Below are 14479 nucleotides of genomic sequence, written 5' to 3' on the forward strand. Positions count from 1 at the left end.
TTGGTAACTGATTCTGTCTAAATTTGGTATGTGTAGCATGTATGGGCTTGAACTGGTGATAGATGTGCATGAACCTAGACTAGATATTTTGAATGTGTGTGTATCTAAGTTGCTAGTGTGTGTGTATTATATGGCATTGTGTACATGATATATGAAAATGGACAGCCATTTTATCTGGATAGAGGGTGCATGCACACCCTTTACTGAGCTAATGGATGCCAGGAAAGCTCTCTTCACGGAGCAGCGGACATTTCCTTTTCCTTGCAGTGTTTATTCTTCCAGAATACTCAGTCTCTTTGGGAAACCAGAACTCTGTACTTATGAAAAAAGCTTCTGGATCACAGCCCTGTCTATTCAAAAGATGGTATTAGCTGTATTTCAGAGATACTTGCAGTGTTACCAAAAATGCAGGCCCATTCAGCCTTCAGAGAGAAGAGACTACAGCTCATCTACGATCAGGACCTCTTTTGCAAGCTTAGACTTTGAATTAAGGTACAGCTGTAATTTCCTCAATGATTTTACCCTTCAAACACAAAATTAAGTACAGTTACAATTTTGTTAATTATCACCATGCAGTCAGAAAAAAAAAAAAAAGAGGCAAGAGAGAGACCTACAATGTAACTTTTTATTGTCACATCCCAAAAGCACATGAACAAACCATTATTGCAATGTCTACCTAGCAACACACAACCAGCATGTTACAGAGGTTCTTACCTATTCCAGCTAGTAGGCTTAGGAAGGAGGTAACACATGGATAGCAGATCTTTTTTCATTTTTCCTGCTAGTCTATAACCTATATTTATAAATCGCTTGATTTAATATTCTAAAGATACATTCTCTGATTAAAACTTCTGGACTTGAACTGATCCAGTCCTGTTACAGCCTTTTGAAAATTACAATTTTGAAGGGATGATTTATTTTTCCCCTCCCTACTGTCATGGAATGCTGCTACTATCCTGGTTTTTTTTCCATCTTGATCTATAGCTTTCACTGAGAAACCTGCTTTGTTTTAGAACTTACCAAAGAAACTTTAAAAATAGCCAGTGCCCATGATTACATCAATTATTTCTACTAATATTCTCAATTAAAATTATAAGATACCTTAAGGCCTTCTTATAATGCCTTCTGTTAAGTCTTTTGCTGGGTGTATTGTTTTCTCTCCTTTGCTGAACAACCTAGTTATAACATTTACAAAGGTTCATTCTAAGTCACCCAGAAACAGGCCTTTGTTGCCCCTTTCTTTTGCCACACTTTTGTAGCTTGGCACAGACCGCTTGAAAATAGTCAAGGCTGGTAGTAAGTGATTATATATTTCTGCCTTACCATATTCAGCTCACAAAGATGCATTATTTCAACAAGTTTCTAACCGACTACCTACAATTCAATTCTTGTCACCAGAAGGCAAACCTTTAGTAGTTAGTTTTAACAACTGTCAAAAACTCCAAAAAGCAGTACTTTACATTTGATGTAGCCTAATGTTAGTCGTCTTGATTTAATAGATTCTTATTCTTTCCCAGGCTATTGCTTGCAACTAAAATGCAAACTTAAGCACATACTATCATACTTTAGTCTTATATTAGGTCCAACATCTGCACCTATTATTGTGGTGTTTCAGGTACTGACCACACCTGCAGCCTACAGCAAGGCTGTTTTATCCAATGTGCCCCTCAGACATAGGGTTAACAGGGCTTCTTTTGATTCCTTTGAATCCTCTGTATAAGCAACCTATTCATATGAAAGTCATAACTTGTTAGAAGGGCTTGGCAATTAGCTATTCAGAACTGAAGGCTAACCATCAATTTTGTGATCAAAGGTGTCAACATGCTTGGCCTATTTTCTCTAAGAGTAGAGAGTAGCTGCCTGACTGTCTGCCACAGCTGCCACCAGGAAGAAGGATACTGAAGGGGTATAAAGTGCTCAATTTATTACAGGAGACTCAATACTTTCTGCCTACTCCCTCCAGAAGCAAAACAAGAGGGAGGAATCTTCCTAGCCAACTTGGGTGAGTCCATCAGTGCCTTGCTGATAGGCAAGTCTTCTGCATTATAACTAGAATGGTGCAGTACATCAACTAGGACTAGCAGACTCACCATTTGCACTGAGATCTGAAAGGCCTGGACCAAATTAACGAGTCAGATACTGAAAAACCTGGAAATTGTCCATTTGATAAGATGACAGAGCAGTGAAGACTGCATTCAGCTAGGAGGACTGTGGATTACTTTCCTTGGAAAGTGCCCAATACAGAACCAAATCTAACAGAATTACCTGGATAGAAGGGAATCAACTGATCTAGAAGAAACTGTGACATGGAAATTGAGGAAGAGGAGGCCAGACAGTTCAAGCTGTCCCCATCTCAGGACCTAACCTGAAAGCCAGCTTGACTGTGGACAAAATCCAGTTATTGGCAGACTCTCAATTAATAGGATTAACATAGGTCCTACTATCAATTGGCTATCTTCCCCCTCTTTCCCCAAGAATATTGAAAAGAACTATATTTCAAAGGGGGTGAATTAACTGAGATACTCTGTAAGTACTGTATCCTGATAAAGGACAGCCAATAGGAATTCCATGGCAGGTCAGGGGAGCACTACATGTTTTGTCATATGTAGGCTCAGTGGTTCTATGTTTTAGTAGAGTGGTAATAACTGTATCCCAGTTAGATATACCTTCAAAAGAGTATTTTCAACACTTTTTAAAACAATGGTTTAAAATATGCTTGTAAAGAAAGCTACAACAGCAAAACTGAGATGTCAGAACTTTCATTTCTACCGTAAGTAAAAAAAACAAAACAAAACAAAACAAAAAGTCAAACCTGGAGATCTTGCTTCTTTTTCTGTAGCAAAAATTGTTACTAATCAAATGTAGGTAAAGGGCTAGAAATGACAAGTTACAGAAATAGATCACTCTTAAAAAGCCTACTCCCTTCTGTGGAAGTAGCATACCTTCAAAAATTTTTCATAAGGTGTGCCAGATCAAGGAAGATTCAACAAGCACATCTGTTGAATATATCTTATGATATCAGGTGTGATCAATACCACTGGTATCTAAGTATTTGGATAGTTGCATAACATATTGCAACTGGATTATGATATTTTCTCTGAAAATAGAAATTAATGGTACAACAGTGTCCCACTCCAGGGGTCACATGATGCCCCTGGACCCCTCTCCACACCTGTCAACCTCTCTTTAGGCAATCTCCCCTTCTCCATATCTTGATGACTGCCCCAAGGCTTCCCAAGCCTGGTCTTGCACTACTGAACACAGATGTCCATGCTAATCGCTGTAAGGGCTAATTATGTGGCCTCTGTCCTCCCCAATACCCACACCCATTCCTCGCAGATGTCACACATGCTTGCTGCCCCTACAAGCTCCTGGCTGTTTGTCCTTATACCAGTCCCTCTCTGGGCTACAGGCACTCTGGCCCTCATGATCTCCTGGCCTTCAGTCCTTCTTCTTAGACCTTGGCTCTGTTCCTAGGTCAGTTGAGATCCATTGGCTCTCCAGCCCTGCAAGTCTCCAGCTGTGGCTCTCTCGGCCTTTTCTGAGCCCTGGCCCTGCTCCTCGGCCAGCAAGACCTATGGGCACCCTGACCCTACCTGCTCCCCAGGCCCTCCACACTCTCTCTCGCCTTTTAGCCTCCTGGGCCATGTCTCCCTGGTCTGGCTGAGATCTCCCCATCTCTCCTTAGTCCCTTCTATAAACTACCACAGCTGTTCACCCTACTCATGTTATTCCAGTTCAGATATTAACTAGAAACCCTTCTACCCAGCTCTTCTCTCTGTAGCTGTCAAGGCTAGACTGCCTAACCAGCTTAGACCTTGGGCTTATATGCTTCAAGTCCAGCCCCCTCCTGATCAGGTGACTGTCTAACTGGCCTCTGCTACACCTACAGGCTGCTTCTCATGCTGCCTCCCTTCTCTTAAAGTAGCAGAAGCACCAAGAATCCTGCTACAAATTATATTAAAAATCCCTTTATACTGTCTTGCTAATATAATATCAAATGTTGAAGATCATGGCTATAGTGTTTATGGAAGGAAAACAGTATAGTGATAAATGGGACTCTAGTGTGTGTCAATTGTATGCCAGGGGTTGCATATTTTTGCTAGTGTTTTCATTCCAAACTCTGGTGCCAAGTGTTCAGAATATGCTATTAGTTGTAACTATGTCAGCTTAGCAATATACTGTCTTGTGAACTTGTGTAGAACAATATTATAGAAACTGTGGAAAGGTATTTAAGACAAAAAATTTGCATAAAGTGTAATTTGCCTAATTTATGATGTTCTAATTGTTTCTGAACCTAAGTTTGAGCCTTTCAGATAGAGGAAGGGGACTGTCTACCCACACATCACAGTTACTGATTTTGCTTCGCTGCAGAGGAGAGGAGCCTAACCTTGTAAAAGTTTGTACTGGAAACTGGAAACCGTTATCTTCAGTTACAAGCTCAGATTTTGGAGACATTTCTGTTGATAAGTTATTGTCAGATATTTTTAGATTGGTTTCTTCTTTTAACCATTCAGTTGCAACATGTGAGACACTGTTACTTTTCTCACTGCTGGCAGCAGCACTCCCTTGCTTATACCTTGCATGCTCTTTCAGATTTACTGGCTTCCATTGTCTTCTTCTTTGCTTAGAGATTTGTTTTTTAACTTTCGTGTTCCCATCATCACCGTCCTCACTCAAAGAGAGTTCCACCTGGCACACACTCTTTTTAACAGCTTTCCGAGATGCTTGTGTACAAAGCTTGCTAACCTGAGAGTCATCTGTGGGCTTTGTTTGTGTAAAAGAGGATTTCCGTGGTTTGCTATCAAAGCGTGAAGTTTTGTTTTCATAGCTTTTCATATCCATAGATTTTAAACTGCTTAGATTGGGATATTTTTGCACTAAATTTTCAGGAGTTTTGTACCATTCCTGATAATTTTGTGATAGGGATCCCCCGAGCTGTTTTTCTGAAAACATATCTTGAGCTTCCAGTGATGTATTGTTTAACTGATCTGAAGGAGAACTGGAATCAGTCTCAGAAAACAAGGTCTCTTTCATTTGTTGCAAAGGTTTAAATTGTACTATGTTCTGAGAATGTGAAGTGTCTGATTGAACAGAAGTCTTCAGAAGTACTCGCTCTCTTACAGGCAGTGGTTGAAGGTGTCTTACCAGATCAGTACAATTTGAAACCAAACAATCTGTGCTTCTGCAAGCATCTTGGTCAGGTTGTAGAGAACCAGAATATTTTGAGGTATTTTCAACTATTTTATTCTGTAATGAATGTAAGTGGCTTATGCCATTATTAGATGTACCAATCTCAGTCATTGAGCAGGTACCATCAACATGGACTGGTGAAGTGCTGAAAGATGTTCCTTCCCAATCAATGCCACTTAATTGTAGATCAGCTATCACAGAGGAAGCACAAGATGACGGTGACAATAATATAACAGAATCATCTAAAATACTCTGATGGAGACAACTGGAAGTAGAAGCTGGAGAAAGGATAGATGCTGGCTTTGGTATTTGAACGTTTGTAATGGAAGGCTTTGTAGCTAACAACAGGTCTTCAGATCTGGAGGTATTCTTCTGTTGTAAATAACTATCAGAAAGAATTTTACTATCCAACTTGAAATCTTGTTTAGAAGATTGCAAATTCATCTGAGACACAAGATCAGTAATTTCCACAGTTGAGAGTCCTTTTTCCTTTAGTTTATGTTTTTTACCTGCAAAAACAAAAACCGTAGATGAAAACAGGCACTTTTTGTAATTAAACAGGACCAAGCAGTAACTGACCTTGTTCAGAATTCGGTGGGCACATCTACGCACTCGCTCTACTGTGGAACTGACTAATTAGCTCTGCAGTAAAGTGTCATTGTCTACATGTAAACCAGTATTAGGGTGTAGTAAATGAATTAATAACAGTACTATCTTACAGCAGAGTTAAGTGCAATGAAACTCATGTGTAAACAGTGACGGGCTGGCTAGGGCACAAGGGAGTTAAAATGTGGAGGCTGCCTGTTGCCTAACCACACAGCTGTGCAGGTTCTCCACCCCTGTGCCTCAGCCAGACCCTCTGCCATCACTGCCCCTGAGCCTGCTGCCAGATCAGGGCTATTCTGCCTTGGCTCAAAGTGCTGCTGTCCCAGGCGCATATGCCCAGGAGCAATCAAGTCCGGCGTAAACTCCTCCAGAGTGTATTGCATTACGTTAATTCATGTGTAGATGCATCCAGTTTTAAGCGATAATGATAAAAAGCATGATAAAGGAAGAGAGGCGACCCTGCTGGGATATAAATCCTCCAGTAATTATAATGCATACACAACTACTGAAGTGGCCCTAAAATTCTCTCTCTCATTTACGTTATGATAGACATTGTTATGCTTTCAAAAACATACTTTTCTGTTTCTTTTCCAGGACTTCTAATTTTTCCATTTTATAATGAGCAACAACATCAGAATAGGCAGCCTGAAACAAAGATTCTTCCTCTACTGTAACCACAAAGAATTCCATGGGCTGATCATCCTCAGTAACATAATGCTCTAAAAAATAAGCAAAGGAACGTTAGTTAATAAAAGTAATCATAAATTTCAAATGATGCTTGGGGGAAACTAAGGGACCAAAGCAAACAACAACCCCCCACAATCAACCAACCAAAAATTCCCAATTCCCTTGTACCTAATGCTATAATTTCCAAATTAAAAGAAAGATCAAATCTCAAGCCAGAATCTCTGCTCTTTGTACCAAAAGATAGGCACAGAGGCATTAAAAAAAAAACAAACTTTCTTCAATAGGACAACTGAGGAATCTTCTAGGATGGGGAAGATTCCTCGGCAGAGTTATCATAATGTAGGAGACAGGCTAGGACCAGGAATAGGAAAAAATTGCAGTCCAATACACTATGATGATGTCAGGCCAGTGTAATAGAATTAGAAACACTTTTGCTCTGTTACTGATATGTATCAATGTCTGCTCTCACGCACCAGAAACTGAGCCCTTGGGCAGGTTGAGAGGGAGGGAAGGTTCTTTGAGATGGTTTTTATTTTAAGTTTGAGAAGTATGTGCTCTCCAATGTGTAAAACAGGCCAATCCTGCGCAGTGTCAGCTGCACATCTTTCTTAAAGGAGATTTTTGTCCATTGATTTAATTACATTATAAAATAACTTAATTTGTACAAGAGGGCACCAACCTGGTTTTTGCCATTCGATTTCAAAACAAGGAATCCCATTTTTAATACGGGTTCTGGCTATCCTGTCAAATAAAGAAAAGAGGGATACAGTATCAGCTTCATTGCATAGATTTAATTTGAGCAAAAAAAAAATGAAGACCACTGTAAAAATTGTGATTTTGTAATGCATACAAATCAGAGTGAAAAACAATACAAATACTTGCAACAATCAATTTTGTACAGATTCCAAAAAAGCAAAATACTTATTTTTAAAACAAGAGGAAAGGATTTTTGGTAGTATCTTTTATTGGACCAACTTTCAGGCATCAAGTGCCCTTCCTCAGCTATGAAAGAGGCAGAGGCAGGGTGAGCTAAATATCAGAGAAAAGCTTCCATGGAAATGAATGCAGATGGATTTAAAGACTATTTTTCTTTACTGGTTTTCATAGATAAAACTTAAGTTTTTGATTCTGAACATTTAAACAAATTGTTTTTAGTGAATGGAGTCCCTCTGACAAGTATTAAAGTGGTAAAATTGGAAAATAAAGCCCTCTCCCTACCATAAAGCAAGCAAACCTGCAAAACTTTTTATACTATTCTGCCTGGTCCCTCAACCTCAACATGGAAGAACAAGTCTCAAAGGCATAAAAAGGGTGTTATTTTTTTCATTTTAATTCACTCCTTTGCCTCCTTCGGAGAGTTTTAAGGAAAAAAAGATGCATAAGGTAGTGATATTCAAACCAAATGAGAAATATTCTCTTTAATTCTATTTGAGCTGTTCAGTTTAGACATTGTAACATGTGGCAGGGCTGATTGTGATTCTGTCTGTGATTGCATTATTAAATAAGAGTAATCAAAGACATTTAAAGCTTGGAAGATATTTTTTAATTGTTTGCATAAATAAAAAAAACACAGAGGACACCACTTCCACAGCAAGACAATCTGTTATTTTTAGCCATTAGTTGAAAAAAACTAGTAGGTTGGACAAGAAAACCCAGGACTTAGATTTTAGTTTGGTGGGTCAGATTCCACAAATACTTTTTCCTTTATGTAAATAAAGGAAAGGATAAGACTAAGCGTAAGGATAAAAAAGGACACTTTCTCTTATCCTCTTCCTTACATATATAAGGAAAAGAGTATCCTGTTCCATGAAAATGAATGGAAGCTTTGCCATGGACCTCACTGAACATAGAACCCAACTCAAAATGCTAGGGATGCACTGATAAAGATTTTTTTGGCCTATACTGATGGCTGATTATTAACCAGCCATATCAGCTGATCTGATTGCCAATATGCAGCCTGGGGAGCAGAGTCTAGCTAGTAAGTCTGTGGGGGGGAAGGGGCATGGGAATGGGCAGGAGCGTGGGGGGGGGCAGATCAAAGACCACGCAATGAGGGAGGTAGGGAGGGGCAAGCACTACCCACCTGGGCAGGGCACAGGATGGAGCTGCAGGCGGCTGGTCCAGAGAGCATGGAAGTGCAGGGGTGGGAAGTGGGGCAGCTCCTCATGCTGGGCACCCACTGGACAAGGCATGTGCCCCTTGGATTTGTATGCAGGGTGATGGCTGAATGCCTGCTGCAGCCTCTTCCCGGTGGGAGGGCCTGGGCTGGGGCTGCGCTCAGGGCAGGTGGTGGCGGCAGCACTGGGAGGGAAGGTTACAGGGGGGACTGCAGCTACCCCATAATTTGCTGTAGCCACCCTGTAGGCCCCCTCCCAGAGCTCAGCTCCAGCCCAGGAAGAGGCTGGTGCATCCCCAAACCCATTCTCACCCTGTGCACAAGTCTGGGGGGCACATGCCCTCCATGTCTCCCTCAGGGATGCGCATAGCAGCAAAAGCTGCCCCCCTCCCCATCCCCCAGGCAAGCTATCTGTGGCTCCGTCCTGGGCCAGGGCCTGGCTGGGCAGTGCCTACTCCTGCCCCATCCCATGGAGGCCTCAATCTGCCCCCCACTTCCCTCTCCAACAGACTTACCGGCCAGGCACTGCTTTCCATGCTGCTGGGCTGTACTCCTGACCACGTGCATGCTGCAGCTGCGCACGCGCATGTGGCATTTATCTGTGACATTATTGGCCGCATCGGCCAAAATACTCAATTGCCAATAACATCAATTTTCCTTTTACCGGCGCAGATACCATATGGACCGATATATATGCACCTCTACAAAATGCTACATCTCAAATGTAGTCTCACCAAAATAGATGGGGCTATTGTAGAGGAAGGGTGCAAAAAAAGGTCAGGACCTTTTAAACTAGCACTGAAGGGAATGTACACATGTTCCTGTGGAGCAGTAGTTAAGATATCCAGCTCTTGATTTAAACTCTTTCCTTTGTCTAGGAGGTAATACATGGTTGAGAACAGGGGTGAAAAAGATCCATTACTTTTCATTAAGTAATAATAGAATAGAGAAAAAAAATAGAGTGAATTCAAGAAGCTTACCGTACTGCTTGCAGCTGATTTGAATCTGTTTGTCCAGACTTTCTTTTGACCATATCATAGTGTGTCAACAGTGCTAACAGTTTCTTACAAGCATAATGTCTGGTCCATTCCATCTTTTCAAAAGCAAATCTCTATTAAATGTAAAAACATACTTTTAGTATGCTTTAATTTTTATTCTTTGCTGTTGGTCTTCTCTGCATACAGCTGTCAAAAAGTGACTTACTAAATACCGTACCTTACATTTTGTACATCAGTATAACTTCCATCTTATGGTAAGATACTAATGACCTGCCATTGCAAAAAAAAAGACAGATGCTACAATGATAGAACAATGGACATCTATCTTGGGGCAAATTTAGCAGACCCATCAACTATGAACTACAGGAGCAGCTGTGAGATAGCAGCAGCTGGACTGAAAGACTACTAAACATTTTCTCATCAGATTCAGGTCAATGCCATTAGGGAGCTTGAGAACTGCATATTATTCTTCTCTACTTCTCATGCATATGTTTTTGTCATACCATGCTGTTCCTGAAGTGCTTCATCAGCTATATACCAGTCTCATAAACAATGTCATTAGTCTCAGAATGTGGATCATCAAAACAAATTATTGCCTGCCCAGAGAAGGTACATCCTAAACTTTTTCCTCAAGATGTGATCTTATCTCCACACCAAACAGAATCCATGCGACCTGAGTTTTTAAGAAGCCAGAACTTACATAGTCATATCATTGCTCTGGTTGATTTTAGTAATTAGAATTCTACATCAGGTTGGAGAAGATCAGGATCCGCTTGAGGCAGAAAGGGTTAATCTCTTCAGAGATTACCATCCTAAATTTTTCTACAAAAATTATTCCTTTCAAGGGCGTTAGCCAGAGTTTTCAAAGCAAATACACTTTAACATAACCCTTTTCCAGCTAATAATGTTGCCTTTTGTTTCACTAGAAACGAGTTAACATGTCCTTGAGTTTGATTAATGTATAGATGAGGAGTAATTAGTAGGCTGTGAGTATTCAGGCTAGCTCAACAGTTCAACAAAAGTATGGATTTAAGAATCAGAGAAGTGATACAATGTCAAGAATCATAGGGCATGAACAGATATAACACTTGAGCCATTCCAATGTCACTAACTAGAAAGCGGTTCACAGTTGTCCTAGGTCAGAGGTGTCCACATGTACACTGCTAAGCATTTGAAATAGGTTGGTCACCCTTTAGGCATTGCAGTGTCATCAAATCGACACTCAGGGCTGCGGGTGTGCAATATTCTGCTTGCCCTTCTAACTAACATTGAGTTCAATGAAGACCTATTCCTGCCCCCTACAAAATCTGTCATGGTACCCTGGCTGGGAAAGCCTAGGTGTATGCATTTTACAGGGGGTTGGGTGAGAAAGGAAGGGGAGGCATCAATTGATTTCAGTTTTTGGAAACTGACCAGTATTGTGTTCAGTGCATCTCAGACTGATTTGGGGATGGAGGTGTTGCTTCACCCTTGCTTCTGTGTGCCTGGGGGGAGGATGTTTACCACTTTTAAAGAGATGGTCCTGAACACCGTTTCTGTGTGCCTGGGGACTTTGGTGGCTTTCCCAAAGACTATGCTGCCACCAAAGTTGACCAGCTCTTTAAAAGCAGCAGAGAGCTGTCCCTAAGCCCTCAGCATGTAGAAGTAGGGTCCAGGAAACCCCTCAACCTAACCACTCCTACATCCCACCCCAATAAGGTTGGGATATGCAGAATGTTGGTCAATTGCCACCAACAGAAGGAAACTGAACAGCTTTTTTAAAGTGATGAAGAGGGATACTGTGGTCAAGTGCAGGAAATAGAGGTGGAAGCACCAGAGATCTGGCTGTGTACCAGAGCAGTCAGCTGCCATGCAGGGTTTGGGATGCCTGGAGGACCATTCAGACACCAGACACAGAAAGTTTGATGCCTGCATGTAATACTGGATCTGTTCACAGAATACTGGTTCAAAATAATACTGGATTATTCAGGTCTACTTTTGAAACCATTCAGAAGATTTGAAACATTCTCAACTGGCTTGTACATTTGGACACCTGAGTTTTAAACTGCATTTAACTGTTCTGTTGTGTCTGTCCATACATATACAGGTTTATTGAAAGTCAAGTGGTTTCTAGCATCTTAACAACTATTGCAATGGATTAATACATTAACGTTACCACACATTTGTCCTGGTGGCAGCTTTATCCCTGCAATGCCTGAAAGGTAACTGTTCTACTGAAAACCCTTAATGGCATAAAGGGGGACACCTCCGACCCAGAACAATTGTACCATACTACTGCAGGTGCCATCAAATCTTTATCTTTTTTCCTGAGAAGTCTCATGTCTTCTGCCTGTTATTCCTACTTGTTCTTTATTTGCATATTTTTTCTATTACTTTATACCTTCCAGCAAAATTCTCATTCCTCCCAATCATGTTCTTGTTTCATGGAACCTTCTGCCTCCGTTCCAATTTAGCAGAATGCTACATGCTGCTCAGTACTAAGATCTTACAAATTGCCCATGTGGGATACTATCAAATTAAGGCATATAAGCAAATCCTACCATTGATTCCTAACAATATTAGCTTAATAATACTGACATATTAAAAATCAAATTAAACTATTTGTTAAACTTTTTATTGCCATTAGAAATTCTGAACCTGAAAATGAAGTCTGTCTAGACAGTTTTATTTTTACTTACGGTCAATTTCACTTCGGGTAGTTCCTGAATGTTGTCAGAGGGGAGTGGCGAACGCTGACCAAGGGTCAGTGACCACCCACAGCCACTGCCGGCAGCATTGGCCAGCAGGGATTGCAGACCACTCGTAGACACGTGGTGAGCAGCAACCGCCCGCAGGTTTTTTTGTAGGGGGTGCACTGCCACACTCAGGAGGTGCACATGCACCCTTGTGCACCCCCTACGCGTCATCCCTGCATGCACGTGGTGCCCCCTGTGTCCCATTCCCCCTAGCCTCTTGCAGGCTGGAACTCTCCCAGCCTGCAAGGGGAAACCTGCTGTTTCCAATGTTTTTCCACAGTGAATGGAAAATCCCGGTTCCTTCATAATACCAGGAATTTGGGACAAATGCTTTGGAGTCATGCAGCCCAGGACCGGAACTTGATGTTCCCATTTTGGGGCCTCGTCCCAAAGGGAGCCAGGGCCCATGGGCCCCCACATACTCAGTACCTATGATCTCGTGTATATTTAAGATTGTAACCAGGTTCCTTTATTCTTACTTTCAATAAAAACTAATTCAAATCTATATTGTCAAGTACGTTGCTTACTACTAAATTAAAAATAAGAGAGTTAAATTTTCAGTTTTTTCTTCTGTACCTGAAAGGTTAATAAATTCGGCCTTTGGTACTCCATTATCTTACTCAATTTATTCTTGTTGACAAGAAATTCTTGGATAACCTTGAAAGAAAGCAAAAGAAAAAGAGGGTATTTTAAAGAAAATCAGAGGAAATTTCAATTTAGTGCTTCAAAATGAACATTTAGCAGGTTTATTAGTTACCTCATAGAATGGAAAGCCTTCACAACTTCTTGCTTTTCTACAAGTGAAACATATGCATTAGAAACAGGACAGAAAAGGGCATGATGCAGGACTTGCACGCTTACCCTGCACCTGAAATGAATATGGATTAACTGTTTTTTAAAGATATTCCTACTTTTTGATGTTGTCCTCCACCACGTTTGTCTTCTTCTCTTGCTCTGAATGATGCCATTCACAGGGGCAGCAGAACTCAGCATCATGGGGTTCACAGAACATAACACTTCCACAGAGTTTACATCCACTGCGCTCATGTTCCTTATGAGATCCTAAAAATAACAAAGAGTGAAATAAAGCATGGTTCAGAAACTGAATGTGTGTGGATATATAGACACATGCACATTAGTTATATTTAAAAATACACTGACCTGGATGACGACACACAGAACAATGAGTCATCTTTTTAACAGCTAAAGATGGAGTATCATCACACTGAAACTGCACTTTCCATTGATTAAACCTAAAATAAATATATTCTAAATGTTAAAATAGTGGAAGTGTTATCCTGTACAGCACATGAATATGTAATTTTTATGTACAATCTCCCTGCCCTTCTTCCCCAACGAGAAACAAAATTATCACAACATGTATTCCTTCACTTTTAGAAGTAAACAGTTTTCCATTACAGTTTGTTTGCTATAAAATGTTCGTTTTTGGTATCGTATCAGGTTACTGGCATTTCTAGCTTGACACACATTAAGACAATAGTCATACAAGAAAATATTAATATCCAAGGTCTTTATAAAAGAAGGACTTTCTGATTTTTTTCATATGTTGGATCCCACACACATTTACAACTTTTTGCAGGATCAGTGACTAGGAGGTAATACAATTCAAGACATTACATGACAGAATGCATCATTTGTACACATACATTTATTCATATTACATGTTTGATACTTTTTTTTTGGAAAGTAAAATGTGGGTAAGAGAGTCAAACTCAAAATGTAAGATAACTCCTATGTTCCAATACAATTAAAATGTTTCAAGATACAAGGTAAACTTTACCTTTGCAGTAAACTTTGACCTTGTAAAGTCTCAAGTAACTTTAATGCCTGCTCTTTTCCAACTCCTGGAACTCCCTTTTAGAGAGAGGAAAACATGACATGTTTTAAAATTTAAAGACATGTAAAATATTGTTAAGCATTAGATTTAAGTACATAACAATGCAACTTTAAATGCTGATGACCCCCCCCCACAACCCCATCTAATCTGATTCACACTTTCTCAGTCCTTACCCAATGCCCTACCTCAAAGTAGGTGAACCAATTGAAGCTGAACTTATACCAGACAAAGGTGACAGTTGTTTGGCAGACCTCATGGCTTGTTGGGGGATAGGGGCACACATCCC

The 14479-nt window shown here is 40.5% G+C and overlaps 1 protein-coding gene across 1 annotated transcript in view; it reads right to left on the reverse strand.

The window, feature by feature from the left end:
• Positions 1 to 110: 110 nt before the first annotated feature.
• The window catches only part of GEN1 (GEN1, Holliday junction 5' flap endonuclease), a 30867-nt gene continuing 16498 nt past the window's right edge, over positions 111 to 14479 (reverse strand). Inside the window, exons 11-14 of the mRNA XM_019537368.1 lie at positions 9583 to 9713; positions 7166 to 7227; positions 6375 to 6518; positions 111 to 5702 (exon numbers count right to left, since the gene is read on the reverse strand). Coding sequence (XP_019392913.1) covers positions 4282 to 5702; positions 6375 to 6518; positions 7166 to 7227; positions 9583 to 9713 — 1758 coding nt within the window. The 3' untranslated portion in view covers positions 111 to 4281. The remainder of the gene's footprint in view (positions 5703 to 6374; positions 6519 to 7165; positions 7228 to 9582; positions 9714 to 14479) is intronic.

This window comes from Crocodylus porosus, unplaced genomic scaffold (genome assembly GCF_001723895.1).
Source record: "Crocodylus porosus isolate Cpor-Errol unplaced genomic scaffold, CroPor_comp1, whole genome shotgun sequence".
In the NCBI taxonomy this organism is placed as follows: Eukaryota; Metazoa; Chordata; order Crocodylia; family Crocodylidae; genus Crocodylus; species Crocodylus porosus.